General features: G+C 44.9%; 1 protein-coding gene across 1 annotated transcript; it reads left to right on the top strand.

The window, feature by feature from the left end:
- The first annotated feature begins 3,896 nt into the window (after positions 1–3,896).
- On the top strand, positions 3,897–13,308 carry LOC121171110 (nmrA-like family domain-containing protein 1). The gene is made up of 5 exons (XM_041002586.1): positions 3,897–3,936; positions 6,646–6,884; positions 9,144–9,393; positions 10,231–10,421; positions 12,764–13,308. The coding sequence occupies exons 1-5, from the start codon at positions 3,897–3,899 to the stop codon at positions 12,941–12,943; spliced, it is 900 nt and encodes a 299-aa protein (XP_040858520.1). The 3' UTR covers positions 12,944–13,308.
- Positions 13,309–15,258: the final 1,950 nt, after the last annotated feature.

Raw genomic sequence — 15,258 nt, 5'->3', positions numbered from 1 at the left:
GAGAGAAGATGCACCCAGCCTCTCAACCTTCTCAGATCCCCGGGAAGGAGAACAGCCACCCGATTTCATCCCAGGGACATTGATGTGGAACATCCTTTGAGGGTTGTGCCCAAGTGGTTTCAATACAATAGTTTGATAGTTCTGAAATATTGTTGATCTCACAGTTCCAAGGATGAGGAAATTCTTCTAAGGTTCATTAACTGAAATAGTCCACCTTAGAGTCTTCATTCACACAAATGTTTGTTGTCAACACTTGGCTGTGATAGTTGTCCAATTTGCTCTGCCCCACTTCCTGTTATGGTACTGGATGTCCACTGTAGGCTCCAAAAGACTGTGATATCCTCCATGTGTATTTGCGTATGCCATCCACGGCTACATCAAAGCCACTGAGAAGGCCCAGTTCTGACACATGCACTCAGTAGTCAGACCACAGATTCTGTGATTCTCCCCATGGTTGAAATTTTATGACAACCAGTTTGGGAGGTTCTCAAAGAAACCACATCTGACACTTCTGACTCAGAGCTTATTTCTGTGTGTTTTTGCCAGTATGGGGTCTGGCTCTGTCTGTCACCCACATCAGCCTATGCATACACATTGGTGCTTGCAATTGCTGGATCAGTTCTGGCTCCAGCCCCATCTGTTATGCAAACCAGTGGATGCTGCCACCCAACCCAACCCTATCCACCACATACTCAGCCCTTATGTACACAAGCAGGATCTGTAACCTAACTGGAGCAACTCCCTCAAGCTCCCACAGACTTGCCTCCACCCCTGCTTCCTGAACTTGCCAGTATGTGCGGCAGACTGCTCCAGTCCCACATCCCATCCAGCTCTCATACATGTCAATGAGTGTTGAAATCTAGCTCAACACAACTGACCCCACTATCCAGCCCACACATGCTGGCGGGTAACACCACCTATCTAGCCAGGCCTGCCCCTATCCCTGATTATCATGCTCATCAGTGGGAGTTACAGCCCATTAGACCATTAGAAAGATGCTCACAGTTTCTCTACTGGCGCACTCCAAGTCCCAAATCTTGTGCTCTCCAGGCGGTTCTGCAGTCAGCTTGCTGCTGGTGCTGTGGCAAAGCCAAAACAGCCTGCGCTTACTCTGGTTTATGCATTCACCAGTGGGTACAGTTGGTTAGCTCAATCTGGTTCATTCACAACCAAGTTTAGATGCAGGCTAATGGGTGTTGTAGCCCTGCCTGGCCTGTTCTACTTCCAGTCCCAGCTCTCAAGCTCTCCCATGGGAGCAATGACAAGTAAGGAAGCCCTCTGGGAACCCCCTAACTAGCTCAACAAGCTCAACCAGTGTTATGTGTGCTGGAGGGTGTTGTGGCCCAGCCTGGCATGGCCCATCTCACCTGAGCATTTGCCAGTGGGTTCTGTAGCCTGCTCCCAGTTCCAGCTCATGTTGGCAAGTACTATAGCCTACCCTACCTGGACTGTCTCCAGGTTCTGATGCTAATGTGAACTGGCTCATGTGTGGCACCTCCTGACGTGTGCTGCACTCCATCCTGGTTTTCACATTTGCCAGTGACTGCTATAAACTAGCCTGGACTAGCCCAGACCTCACCCACATGTCTTGACTTGGCCAACCTCCTGTTCTGGCAAGAACTATGGCTTTGTCCATCCTGCCATCACTCATTCCGATTGATACTGTTGGATGCTACAGTCCAGCCACACCTGGTCCATGCACAGGCACAGCTCTCATGTGACTCAGTTGGGACAGAGACAGCCCCGGCTATCCTACACACAGCCTAACTCAGAAGCATTAGTAGGTGCTGGAGTCTAGCCCAGTCTAGCACATCCAAGATAGGGTCCATATCCATTCTTCAGGACACTGAGTCATGTCCAGATGAGATCATCACCACATCTGGCTCTCATGCTCACAGGGAAAGACAACCTAGCCAGGAGGTCCCTGCAGCTCCCCAGAACAGCCTATTTCCTGCCGCTGATCTTGTGTGTGCCAGTGGTTGCTCTAACTTAGCCCGCCATAGCCCATCCCCCAGCTTGACCTTTACAATCAGATGCTGCAGCCTGACCTGTCAAGGCATGCCCCCAATCCCAACTCTCACTGGTTGCAACCTGACCCTGTTCAATATGCTCCCATCCCCAGCTGATGCAAACTGATAGGCATGATAGCCCTGTCTGGCATGACCTGTACGACAGCCTGACTCCTGCACATGCAGAGGGCTAAGGTTTGCTCAGTCCTTCCCAGTCCACTCACTCCAGAACAAACCCACACACTTGCTGATGGGTGGAGCTACCTTGTCTGGTCTGACCAATAGCCAGGCCTGAATTATATGCTCACCAATGGGAGCTCTGGCCCACTAAGAGTTTCCCAAGTTCCCCCACCAGGCCCACTCACGGACAGAGATCTCACACGTGCTGATAGATGCTAGGTCCTTACCCAGCATTGTCTACTCCCTATGTCTCAGCCTTTGTTTTTTGTTTGTTTGTTTGTTTGTCCTGGCCTTTGTATGAGATAGTAGGTGTTGTGGCTCAGCCCACCCTACAACCTGTCCTTGGGTGAACCTGTGGGTGCTGCAGCCTCCATCTGTTTGTCCTGTTCCCAACCCAGTACCCATGAGTGTATGCAGAGGTCTTGGGGAATGGTGCTGGCAGGGGCATGTGCTTGTCATAAATACATGAAATAAATGATGTAGATGCAAACTGGGCTCTGCATTCTGTGTTGAGTGGCTCACTTGTCCTGGCAAGTGTATTCTTTTCATCAAACATTGCTAGCTTACTCACTGCTGATCTCAGTCACACATCTGTTTTGTTTTCTCATGGGGAGACAATAATCTCTGTCTCTGGCAACATGAGGACTTCAATGAGAATTTTGGTGGGGGGGATACAGCTCAACTACTAACACCATCTCCACTTAAGCCTTCAAAATTTTTCCAATTGGTCATTTCTTCAGTCTCTTTAGGAGTGTCTCTGCTTCTGCAACTGACATATTTCTACTCAGCCATCACACTGTGGCCATGAAATCATATACAATCTACTGTGACTGCTGGGATAAACCAAAGCCTACCAGACCCTCTGTGTATCTCCTTCCTGCCATTCATATAACATTGTCACAGCCATCATGAGCCTGGTGTTATGATTGCCCTGCTTGTCACCTCCAGTAGTTTCTGTTCCCTGACTGAGTGACTCCTGGCAACTTCAGGCCAGTCCCACCATTATTCCCTCTGGTTAGCCCTCCTTTGCATCCCCAGGCTGAGTTCTGCATCTTTCCATTCCCTCTGCCATTCCTCAGTACTGCCGTCTTATTCATTCTTGAGTTTTGCTTCCAGAAATGATGCAGAGCATAAGATCTCAAATTCAAATTCTTGCATACAAAAGACACTCAATATGTGTTTTCTTTTTTCTTTTAAAATGTTTATTTTTTGTTTGAAAGGCACATCTGGTGAGAGAAGGGAAAGTGGACAGTTAGAGATCTTTCATCTGGTGATTTACTCCCCAGATTGTGGCTAAGCCTGGACTGAGCTGAACTGAAGCCAGGAACCTGGAGGGTCTTCCAGGTCTCCCTTGTGGGTTGGGAGCCTAAGGACAAGAGGCATCCTCTGCTGATTTCTGAGGATGGGAAGTGGAGCAATAGGGAGTAGAACTCTTACCCCTTTGGGATGCCAGTGTTGCAGACTCATGATTACCCTGTTGAGACACCATGTGGAATCAATGAAAGGACAAAGTATCATTTAGAAAACTGTAGAGTCACAATGACTACTCCAGCTGGCAGCTACAAGGCAATTTTATCACAAGGGCAATATCCAGGGTGTGGCTATCAGAAGCTCTTTATAATTCTCACACAAGAAGCAAAGCTGTATTGCCGCTGATGTTGTTCTACTGAGGAAAGCTTTGCTGCAACTGCTTCTTCATCTGGGAACATGGCCAGCAAGAAAGTGATTGCTGTGTTTGGAGCAACAGGTAGGAAAGTCTTTTCAAGTGCATGCCCACTCTGCTGTTCCTCCTGTCTCACTATTTTTATCCTCAGAGCTTGAGAGTATGGCCTGAAGAAAGTGCTTTGTAGGGAATTAAGAAACATCCTGAGTGCTTGAGTCATTGATGCCGTGTGGGACAAGGTGATTTGACTGTTTTTCTCAGAAATTATCTCCGTGGGTCAAGAATTATATCTCTCTATCAGGGAATGAATTGTGTGGGTTGATTCAGTTGGTTTTCCTAAGTTCTGGAAAGACTGTAGTCTAAGTATGCGTTCCTGCACTTTTTATCCAAAAGGCAGATTTATAGAGAGACAAGGTGAGACAGAGGAAGGATTTCCTCTGCTGGTTCACTCATTAATGACTGTAACAGCTCAAGCTGAACCAGTCCAAGCACAGGAACCAGGAGCCTCTTCTGGGTCCTCCTTGGGTATTGGGGCACGGTTTGAGGCTTTCCTAGTCACTTTAGTAGTGAGCTTGATCAGACGTGGGAAAATCTCTTACCCACTTTCCTATAGCCCTTGAACCTTTTTATCCTAATTAACTATGTAAAGATTGTCAGAAAAAAAAAAAAAAGAAGTGGGAAAGCCATGACTCAAACCACTGCCAATAAAGGATGAAGGCATTGTAGACAATATCTGCTATCCACTCTGTTATGTATTTTTTCCAATTTAAACTTTCTTCTTCCTAAAGTATCTTCAGAGATTTACATACTCATCAGTAGCAGGCTTCCATATACTTCCTGGACCTTTTGTGCAATTTTAAAGTATGCATATTGTTGTTTTCTAATTTTCAAGTTAGTGACACAGAGAGGATTTCACACTTGCTTGTTTACTCTGTGGATGCCCACAACAGCCAGTGCTCTTCCAGGCAAATCCAGGACCTGTGAATTCAATGTGGGTCTCCCTTGTGGTGGGCAGGAATTCAAGTACTTGAGCCACCACACTGCCTCCCAGGGTGTACACTCCCAGGAAGCTGGAATAGGTGCAGGACAAGAACTCAAAACTAGGCACTCTGATGTGGGATGTGGGTGTCCCACATGGCAGTTTAACCACTAGACCCAGCACACAAACCAACACTAGATTTTACACATTTATTTTCATGCTTCACGTTCAGAGATGTTCAAGCTTCTTTGGGCTCTGATTCTTTGAGGAGTGGATGATCCACAGTACTGGGAGAATGCTTCTTAGCATTCACAGCAGTGCACTGTGAAGGAGGATCTATTCTGTGGCACGTGCTCTTCCTGCAGTATTCTTATAGATTCCACTGCACCTGCAGGCCTTGATGACCACACAGCCCAGGGACTCTTACACTTTGTTGTTGGTCTATATTATTTGCTTCTTCATCTCATGTTGGGCCCAGCAAGACTGGCCTCCTCCAAAGCCCAGAGCTAAAAGCACAGAAGTTTCAATGTTTCTACTTCCTTGCTTCATTCATTCATTCAGGTGACAGGAAGCATTGAGAACTTACACTGTGCCAGGTGTCCGGGTCCATGACTTTGAAATAAGCATGAAGAATCTCTGATCTTACAGAGTGCCTGGCTTTGAGGTGGGGATTAATGGTGCAAGGAAATAATCATAAAAGTCTCGGTCCTTCTCCCCCCGAACTCCTTTATCGAAGTCTTCACTCTCAGTGCTTCAAAAGGGGACTGGTTTTGGAGACAGGGTCTTTAATGAAATGATCAGGTGAAACAAGATCATTAGGTTGGATACTAATCCAGTCTGAATGGAGTCCTTGGGGAATGCATGTGCTCACTAGCAGGAAGCTGGTGTCAGGAGCCAGAGCTGGACCTTGAACCAGGTACTCCAACATGAGACATGGATGTCCTAAGTAGAATCTTAACCCTTAGTCCAAATCTACACCCCATCCCACATTTCTCCTCCAGGAGTTAGCATCCTGTGTCATCCTCAGTGTTTTGAAATTGAAAGTGACAAGCTGGATGTGTCATTGTGTCAGGCACTCAGTGACTCCTCAATTAGAAAGTTCAGAACGTATTGCCTTTGATCATTTCTTCCTCCATTGGAATACCCTTAGCTTGATCTCACCATAATACCTTTAGCTTTCTCTCTGCTTTGCATTTTTTAATTTTTCACCTAATTCTGGACCAATTCTTGTTTATATTGTGAAGCTATTTCTGCTATATTATCTACCACTTTTGAAAATGTTGTTTTCTTCTTGGGAAATTTATACTTTGGAATTAGAAATATTATCAGGCGGTGCTAGAACTTGCACCTACTACATGCCGGACACAGTGGATGCACATGCACAATCACATTGTTAGACCAGATAAAGCCAACTAGGCCAAACTGGAACTCAAAAAGTCAATGGTCTCATGATGACCACCCTGTAATGGCTTATTCCCCACTTGCATGACTTAAAGGCCTCCTACCAACACACCTCTTATACACAATAATTAGATGAATTATCTACTCTTAACCATCAACATGTAACTTCAGTCTTCAGAGCTAACACATCTGCACGTGACAAGGCAACTCTACCTCACGGCATTCAGCTATGGTACATATGAAGAGGCTTTAAGAAGCCAGTGTGAATGCCGTGGGCTACAGAAAGACCAGGTAATATCTCCTGAGGGAGGTACCATTCCAAGTCTGCTCCAAAACAGGGCCTTCCTACACAAAGCCCGCTAATGAACATCCCCCCTGATTCCTCCCATGTTTCTTTTCTCCCTCACCTGCAGGTGCTCAGGGGGGGCCTGTGGTCAGGGCACTTTTGGACGCCAAACATTTTGCAGTGAGGGCATTGACCAGAGACGTGACTAAACCCAGTGCCCTGGCGCTCAAGGATCTTGGTGCTGAGGTGGTGAAATGTGACCTGGATGACGAAGCATCTTTAGTGGCAGCTTTAAAAGGTGTCTATGGAGCCTTCCTGGTGACCAACTTTTGGGAATATCTCGACCAAGAGAGGGAAGTGCGTCAGGTGAGCAGCTGTCTGTGTCCTCCTGCCCCTTTGAGCCTGCTGTGCCTGGAATGTGTTCCCTAGGTGTGCAGGTGCTCAAGTTCATCCCATTGTGAAATGTAAAGATGCTGAAAGCTTAGTCTAGCTCTGGTGATGGTAGTGGGGCTTTGGGAGTTGAGGAGGTTTTAAAAAGCCATGAGGATGGAGCCTCTGTTGGCTTCTGGTGCTTTGTCACAATGAGAAACCCTAGAGGAGTCCCCCACCTGCTCTCTGTGTGTTGCTGGGTGATTTCCTGCACCCTGGGACTCTGCCTATAGGAAGGCCTTAACAGATGCAGGCTCTTGAGCATCTAAAAGTAAGAGCTCATTAAGCCTCTTTTCTTCATAAAAGTACTCCACTTTCAGATATTTCATCTTATTAGCAAATGTGGACTCTACAGCATCCATTCACATTATCATCTTTAACTATTTCTGTCCTCCCTGGAATGGGACAAGTCTTCATCATGGGTAAATCAGAGGATTACTTCATAGCATTCCTTTTGAATGCTACTTTTGAGATGCTTATATATCAGATATTTACTAAAAGTGTATTTCATTATGAGGATCGTGCTATGTGGCACATATCCAAACCTCAAGAACTGGGATATTTGAAATTCTTCAATGATGGCACTCATGAGTCTCAGTTCTCACATTTAATGGTAGATAGCATAGGGGATGATGGTGGTGGTGTGGTAGTCTCTCAGAAGATAAACGAATGTATTTCAAAGCCACATGTGCTTCCTCTACACGTGGATTCAGGCAGCAAGAAAGGGAGGAGAGGCATCTGGAGAATCAAATTGGAGAAATAGGTAAGGACATGTTTAAACAGATTGAGAATCATTAGCTAGGGTGAAGCAGAAAAGACATGATCCTAGGAAATAGGAGAGGACATGCCCATGGCAAAGGGGCACCTGGAGAGCTGTGGACATGGGAAGGCAGCAGACACATTGGAGCGGTGTTGCAGGGATCAGGTACTCTAGTAGAGGGTGGCATCAAGGTTCAGGGCTCCACCAGCAGCCAGATGGGAAGGCCAATTCACCAAGAGCTCAGGAGGTGAACCCAGACACAGAACTTCCCATCCTGCTGATTTGCCTGATTTGACACAAGTGGAAGCAGAGGGGCAGAACCCAAGCAAGAGTATGCGGGAACAGAGTAGATTTCATGGCTGAGACTCCCACCAGTGCTACACTGGGGACCATTTTGTGTACTAAGGAAAAGGCTGTTGGGTTGAAAGAACAACAACAAGCTTCACAGGCCCTGAGCCAGGAGAAAACATTTCCAGTTCATTGCACTGAACTGGTCTCACAGGGAGAATAGTACTGACGTGGCATCTTATGGGTTCCACCCAAAATTGTTTGTTTTGTTCATCTTCTTAAAAATTGCTTTTTCTTGTTTCAAGTTACATTGTTTTAGTTTCAATTCCATTTATTTTTGTTGTGATTTTTAAATCATTTTTTTCTTTCTATTCATTTTTTCTTTTCTAATAAGTTCTTGAGATACATTATTATTTCACTTATTTGAGAAATCTCTATTTTCTGTAAGCCCCCGATTCTACAGAAGTCATTCTCATTACTGTTTTTCCTACATTCATGGGTTTTTACATTTTTGTTTTTACTGTCATTTCTTCAAAAGTCATTTTTTTCTTTTTTATGTCTTCAGCAACACATTGGTTATTTATTACCATGATATTTAACTTCATGTTGTAACGTTTCTATTTTTCTTCCTGTTATTGATTTTGTTTCATGGTTTTGCATTTAAGGGAACGTACAGTAACTGTGTAATAGAGACTATCATATCCAGTATGCATCTCACTTTCCAGAGCAAAGATGCAGGCTCAATGAAACTGTTCAAATACCTTGACAATAGGATGTCCGATTCTGCAATTGTCCACACCTACAATACACTTAAATGACAGAATGATGGACTTATGACTGTTTGTGAAACCATATTATTGTGATGATACAGAAGAACTCAGTGAGAAGAGGGGGTTTAAGGACTGAAGAAGGGAAATACTATAGTCTATTGGACTGTGTCATAAAATAATTTTTATAAAGAAGAAAATGAGGGAGAGAAAGAAGAAGAGAAAAAAAGAAAGAGAGAAAGAAAGCAAAAGGCCTGTTTCTTTCTTTCTCTGAAGGAAAGAAAGAAAAACGGAAGAAGAAAGGAAACAGGGCCCAGTATCTGCCTTCTAATCTGTAAATAAGGGCGGGATCCAGGAGAATGTTTCACTTTGGTCTCCCAGGGGAAGCTGATGGCAGATGTGGCCAAGCGCTTTGGTCTGAAGCACGTGGTGTTCAGCAGCCTGGAGTACATCCATAAGCTAACTGGGGGAAAATTGACTGCGCCACACTTTGATGGCAAAGGAGAGGTGGAGGAGTACTTCAGGTCCATTGGAGTCCCCATGACCAGCATCCGCGTGCCATTCTACTTTGAGAATTTTCATGGTGGTTTGAAACCTGCCAAAGCCTCTGATGGAGATTGCTACACCTTGGGTAAGTGGGAGGTTGCAAGGAAAGTCAACCAGACACCTGCTGCCCTCCCTCCCAACTCTCTTCCTCCTTCCAGTACTCTCTCCTCTGCCTCTCTCCTCCAATTCAACCACACAATATTCGAGTGGCTCTTATGGGCTCAGCTCTGTGGGAAGCACTAAGGAGATTAGTAGATTACTCAGGTACCCTCACAGGTGGTTTCACTTAAAAGGTGGAGAACTTCATAAAGACTACAGAGGGTTGCATGTTCAGGCATTCACACGTTGACTTGTGCAAGTTGTCAGCCAGGAGTCAGTTTTAGTTAACTCTGGATAAAATGACATCTAGGCCTTCTGGCCATTCTACTTGACCTTTTTGGGCAACAAGAAGGAATGTTTTCTCTTCCTGTGCTGGGTCTCCTGTTCAGAATCAGAACATTGAGGGTGGGGCTGCTTTGACACAAAGCTTGTTGCTCTAGGTAATGGTTGAGTCCTGGGAGACACTGGGAGTGCCGGGGGCGGTGGGGGGGGCGGGGCGGGTAAGATGTTAAGAACGCCTATGAAACAGCCTGGTAAGGATGCTGAGTAGAATAGTGGACATGTTCGTCAGAGATGTCTGGTCTGATGATACAATGGACTCTACTTACACGCAGCAGCTCTGTAGCCAAGGGCTGTTCTTTGTAGCCAACATCCAGAGGCCATGGTGTGTTCGCATATGAGCCATTGGTTCTATGAGGATCTGTAGCCACTCAGATTTCTATGGATGCTTCCCACCCTATGGGGATGTGTTTCATTGTTTCAGGCTGGTGCATGTGGCATGGTAAACAGTTGTAATCTTGCTTTTTAAATTTTCTCAAACTAGAGCTGCCCATGGAGGATTCACCACTGCCCGCCATCTCCGTTGCTGACATTGGAGTCATCATCTCTAACATCTTTAATTCTCCAGAAGAGTTCATCGGCAAGGCCATGAACCTCGGTGCAGAAGCACTAACAATGCAGCAATATGCTGAGATTTTATCCAAGGGTTTGGGGAAAGATATCCGACATTCAAAGGTGGGTTCTTAAGACACATCGACTGATCTTGGGGAAACATGTTTGCTAACATCCCACAACTTGTAAGTTCCTGTAGAGCTTTGCATATGTTAAGACAGGGCTGAGCATGGCATGTCAGAAGACACTTGAAGAGGACTCCAGTTCCACAAGTCTGTACTGGTGATATGGATGAAATCTTTGCAAGAAGGTTTATTCGTGTTTCTTTCTTTCTTTCTTTTGGTTTTCCCCAGTGTGGGTCTGTTTGCTAAGAAGGTTTATTTATTTATTTTTGTCTTAAGGGTGCACAGAATGGTTCATGCTGATTTTAGCAAGAGATTGACTTGAAGTTACCACCCCCATTTCTCTAGTGGGAAAGGTCTTAGTTGCTATGCTAATTCTGGGGAGGACGCAGCCTGCCACACGGTGGCGCTCTGTGACTTGCAGTCTGACGTCCTCCATCTCCCTGGGCCTCCATTTCTGCCTCAGGGAAGGCAGGGCCAGAACACAAGGCCATCAGGAACTCTGCTCTAACTGAGAGGATGTGTCTGACCCTGGCAGAGCATGGCTCTCAGAGTGAGACTCAACTGGACACGATCAAGAGTTCCCTGCTTTCCTGAGACAAGGGAATTACTAGAATTACCAGAATGATCCAAAGACCCTCAAACTCATCCTCCATGTTTCCCCCACAGAACCTTCTATTAACAAACTCACCAAGGTTCTAAGTTATTGTCTGTAAAATTCACAAATGTTTAGTGAAGACAACAAAGAAAAGAAAAAATAAATTGCACACAGCTCATTTTCATACAGGAATAAATATTCCATGATTTTCTTCTTATCTTTTCCCATTATAAATTCATACATATAAATATCTAATGCATTACATTCATATTCTCTTTCATATCTGACTCTTTAATGTTATTTTGAGTGCATTTTTCTGGTTTGTACAATTCTTCAGAAACAATAATTTCGTTTGATTTTTTAAACAAGGACCACCATTCATTGCACTTCAAGTTTCTGTTATAAAATATCTGAAGCAATACAGAAAAGATAAAATACATTCATTTTAATAAATGTATGATATTCTTAAGGACTAGGTACCACAGTTTGCCATTCCCCTATTGATCGATATGTAGGTTCTTCATTTTTCACTATTCTAAATGGCATGTGACAAGCATCATTTCACATAAATTGTTTGTGTCTATCACATTAAAATTCATTTTCTACGTTGAGACTAAAGGAAGTTGAGAGAGAAAAAGAGGGATGGATGAAGAAGGAGAGAGAAGGAGGGACAGCAAGATGGAGAGAAAGCAGGAGCTCCCATCTCCTGGTTCAATCCTCAATTGTTCCAACTGTTGGCACTGAGCCAGACTCCAGCCCGGAACTCAAAGGTCGCCCGAGTCAATGGTGGGAGTCCAGGTACATGGGCCAGCACAGCTCCCTCAGCCCAGGGCCCACGCTGACAGGAAGCTGGACCAGGAGGCAGAGACAGAAACTGAATCCAGGTCATGTCACATGTGATGCAGGTGTCTTAGGCCCTGGTAGGAATACCTGTCCCCACTCTCACACCTTTGTTAGGACCATGTTTCTAAGGTCAGAATATCGCTGAGGGATAAGGAGATGATATAGGATCAGATCAAAGTAGTTTTTGTTTACTTGAGGGAAAGTTAGTGATGTAGTTAGTGTCTGAAGGGATTCAGTGGTAGATATGATGGACAGTGACAAGACGGGTTAGGGAGTACAGAGAGTGTTCCCTGGCTGAGGTGGAAGCCTGAAGTCACAAGGCACCTGGGTAAAAAAAAAGGCTAGTGAGGAAGGGTGGGGCATCAGTCTGCTGAGAAGGACAGGTCAGGCCACAGTTGGGGTACGTGGTGTGCACTACTTGGAGGGTCAACAGTTTGAAAGGTCCCAAAAGTCTTTCAGGGAACCCCAAGTAGACATGTAGGAATGCTCTTCTGCACTCTCTTCCACACATCCTCTTTACACAAAGGGAGGAACTCCAGAGTGCCTTAACCGAAACACTTGGGTCTGGAAGTACTGTTGCTTCCAGAATTTTATGGGTTTCTCAGAAGTTGCAGGCTCACATATGTGAGGTGACAGCAGGCTCTGGGGAAGGAACTTTGATCAAAGATGTGACTGGTTCCACTAAAAGAGGAAATTGAAGATGTAAATAGATTGATGTATCTCAGACTGGCCAGTATATATGACCACAATTTTCTACTTCGCGGCTTCTGAGAACAGAATGCTGGATTTCGGATTTAGGCATGAGAGCTGTGGACGTGTGTCATCATCAAAGTAAAGGAATATCTTTTCAGAATTGTTTTGAATGTGGATTCTAACGTTCCCTTGCTGTTTGCTCTGAACAGATCACTCCAGAAGCTTATGAGAAGCTGAACATCCCTCAAGCGAAGGGGATAGCCAACGTGTGTCGTTACTGGCAGAAGAACCCAGAACGCGATGTCGAGCTCACCTACCGACTAAACCCCAAAGTCAGAAGATTCCAACAGTTTGTCTCTGAGAGCGTGAAGGCCTTCAAGGACATCTAGAAGACCCGCTGTTCGCCTGGGTTCCCCATCCATTCTGCATTCTCTCCCACACTGTTCCTCATATGTAAAATCCAAGATATCCCTGTAGCCCTCCCTTTGCTAGGAAACTCTGCACTAGAGACCTGGGGCAGTCATTTGTCTCAAGTATCTTTTCAGCCATTGATATGTTCACCTGTTAGGTGACACAAGAAGCCTCACACTGATGCCACTTTTGTAGCTCTCTCTCTCTCCCTCTGCAGCCCAGTGACCCATCACTCTCCAAGGCTCTGGCTTGGGAGGATAGTGGAGCTCCTTCCTAACACAGCATAAGCCCACTCAGGTTTTCCTGTGGAAGTTAGCTCAAGACTCAGGGAGCTCCATTTCCTCAAATCAGTTGTGAAATTATCAATGAACCTACCATATAAATCTTTAAAAATAAAGCTTAGTATGGAGAATTTTCTATTTGGTGTTCAATGAACAAGCACAAACATTGGCAACTCCCAAGTTCAGTTTTGCTGCAAAGGTTGGAAGTGTGTTCTGTGATTCACTCAGTCAGTCATCTATGCAGTCCTTCAGTACTTAGGGATCCATGCATCTGTCCCACAATCCTTTCCTTCAACACCTGCGTGGGAGGATGTTCGTGGATCTCGCTCCCCTCCTGTGTGCTTCCTCACTGGATCCTGTGCTCTCCAAAGGTGCCCTGGTTCCTTCCTGGTGTATGTAGCGTCAGGGAAAAGAAGCCATAGAACCATTTGGTTCCACGTGGAGCTCTAAGTATCTGCAGGGAGTGAAGGCCAGGCAGTTGGAGGCAAAGCTTGGGAAAAAGAGGGAAGTAGAAACAGGAGTGCTTGGGGATCCGCATGGACTGTTGTGTGTTTCGGCTTTGTTGTTTTCTACATCAAATTATAATTTATTTTCACTAGCCTTCATTTGATTGTAAGCCACTTGCACCTCTCTTTATCCCCAGTGCCTGCCACAAAATAAGTGACCAGCATATGGATATTTAAAATAGTAGGCAAGATTGGTCAAGCACATAAGAACAGAAAAACTGGGGTCAGCCTTTTGGCCCAGTAACTGACGCTACTCCAGTTTCAAAGGGAAGTAGTTCCAAGTCCTGTCTCAAGATTGGAACTCAAGATAAGGCAGTAACTTATCTCAACTGTGAATTACATTCAGTAGCTAAGGCATGGTCAGCCTGCCTGAGAGCCCTGGCAGTTGTATGGATTCTAGCCCATAGGCTCAGAAGTTCACCTTCAGAATGGCTCTTACACTTTCACACCTCATGATTTCAAGAGTGTGCTGGACCATGAAAGCATCTCTGGTTGTCAGAGAGCTGCATTCTCAAATGGGAATCCTGTTTAGGAGAAAACTGCTCTACCTAAAGCCTTGACACCATTCTCGCGGATGAGATGGAAGGAGTTCTTCTCTCTTGTGAACACACATTGACATTTTGGGGAGACCCTTGCTCTGATTTGTTAGATAAACCCATCCCCTAACCCAGATTGAGTTATCACAAATTGCTGGTCCTGGAGAAAGAAGGGTCAAGTACATCACTCTGAAACAAACAAACAAAAAAAAACAAACAAATACCTTGACATTGGCCGAAAATATCTCTGAGGGAGAAAAAAATTTTAAGATGCCCACATGAGGTGTGAGGTCTACCCAAGAGACATCCTAAAACTCGGCTGCAATGACGTTTACTCAGCTGCTTAATATTGGCATATAGATGAGCCCATATACCAGGGAGTAAAACATAGATGGTCATGGATTGAGGCACTGGTTGTAAGTCTGAATATGCAACAGAGCAACAGAGAGACCATAGTATATTATCCTATATACTTTGCAGTCCCCTGTTCCTTGCAAAGTAACAATGGCCTAACCTGTCAGTTTCAGGTGACCCAGGACATAACAGAGGCACTGGGTAGATTTTAATCTTCACTGTAATCTGTACTCTAAGTCCTCAGAACGGTAGGATGAACCAATGGACGTTTCAGGGTTTTTCTTTTTTAGTTGGTATTTTTATTTTCCATGATAGAGTTTTGTAGGTGTAAGGATTCCCCCTCTTTCACTACCCTTGCACACTCCCTAATTTACCTTCCTACCATTTTCCTCCATATTATTATGTTGGTATAGTCCTTTGGTAATAGTTACAAGTTTAACATCCTGCTATTTTGTGCACATGGAATTGCAGGGATAGACAAAGGTTAAAAATTCTAATATCATAAGCAAAGGTACATTTAACTGTTTCATTGAGAGTCCTCCTTTTATTCTGGAGGAAACACCTACTGCAACATATTATCACCTATGGCATACAAGTGTGCATTATTCTCTTTATC

The sequence above is a fragment of the Ochotona curzoniae genome, unplaced genomic scaffold (genome assembly GCF_017591425.1).
Source record: "Ochotona curzoniae isolate NIBS_2020 unplaced genomic scaffold, NIBS_Ocur_1.0 scaffold_2587, whole genome shotgun sequence".
NCBI lineage: Eukaryota > Metazoa > Chordata > Mammalia > Lagomorpha > Ochotonidae > Ochotona > Ochotona curzoniae.
Note: the sequence above shows the minus strand (reverse complement) of the source record. Positions and strands in the feature narration are given on the sequence as shown.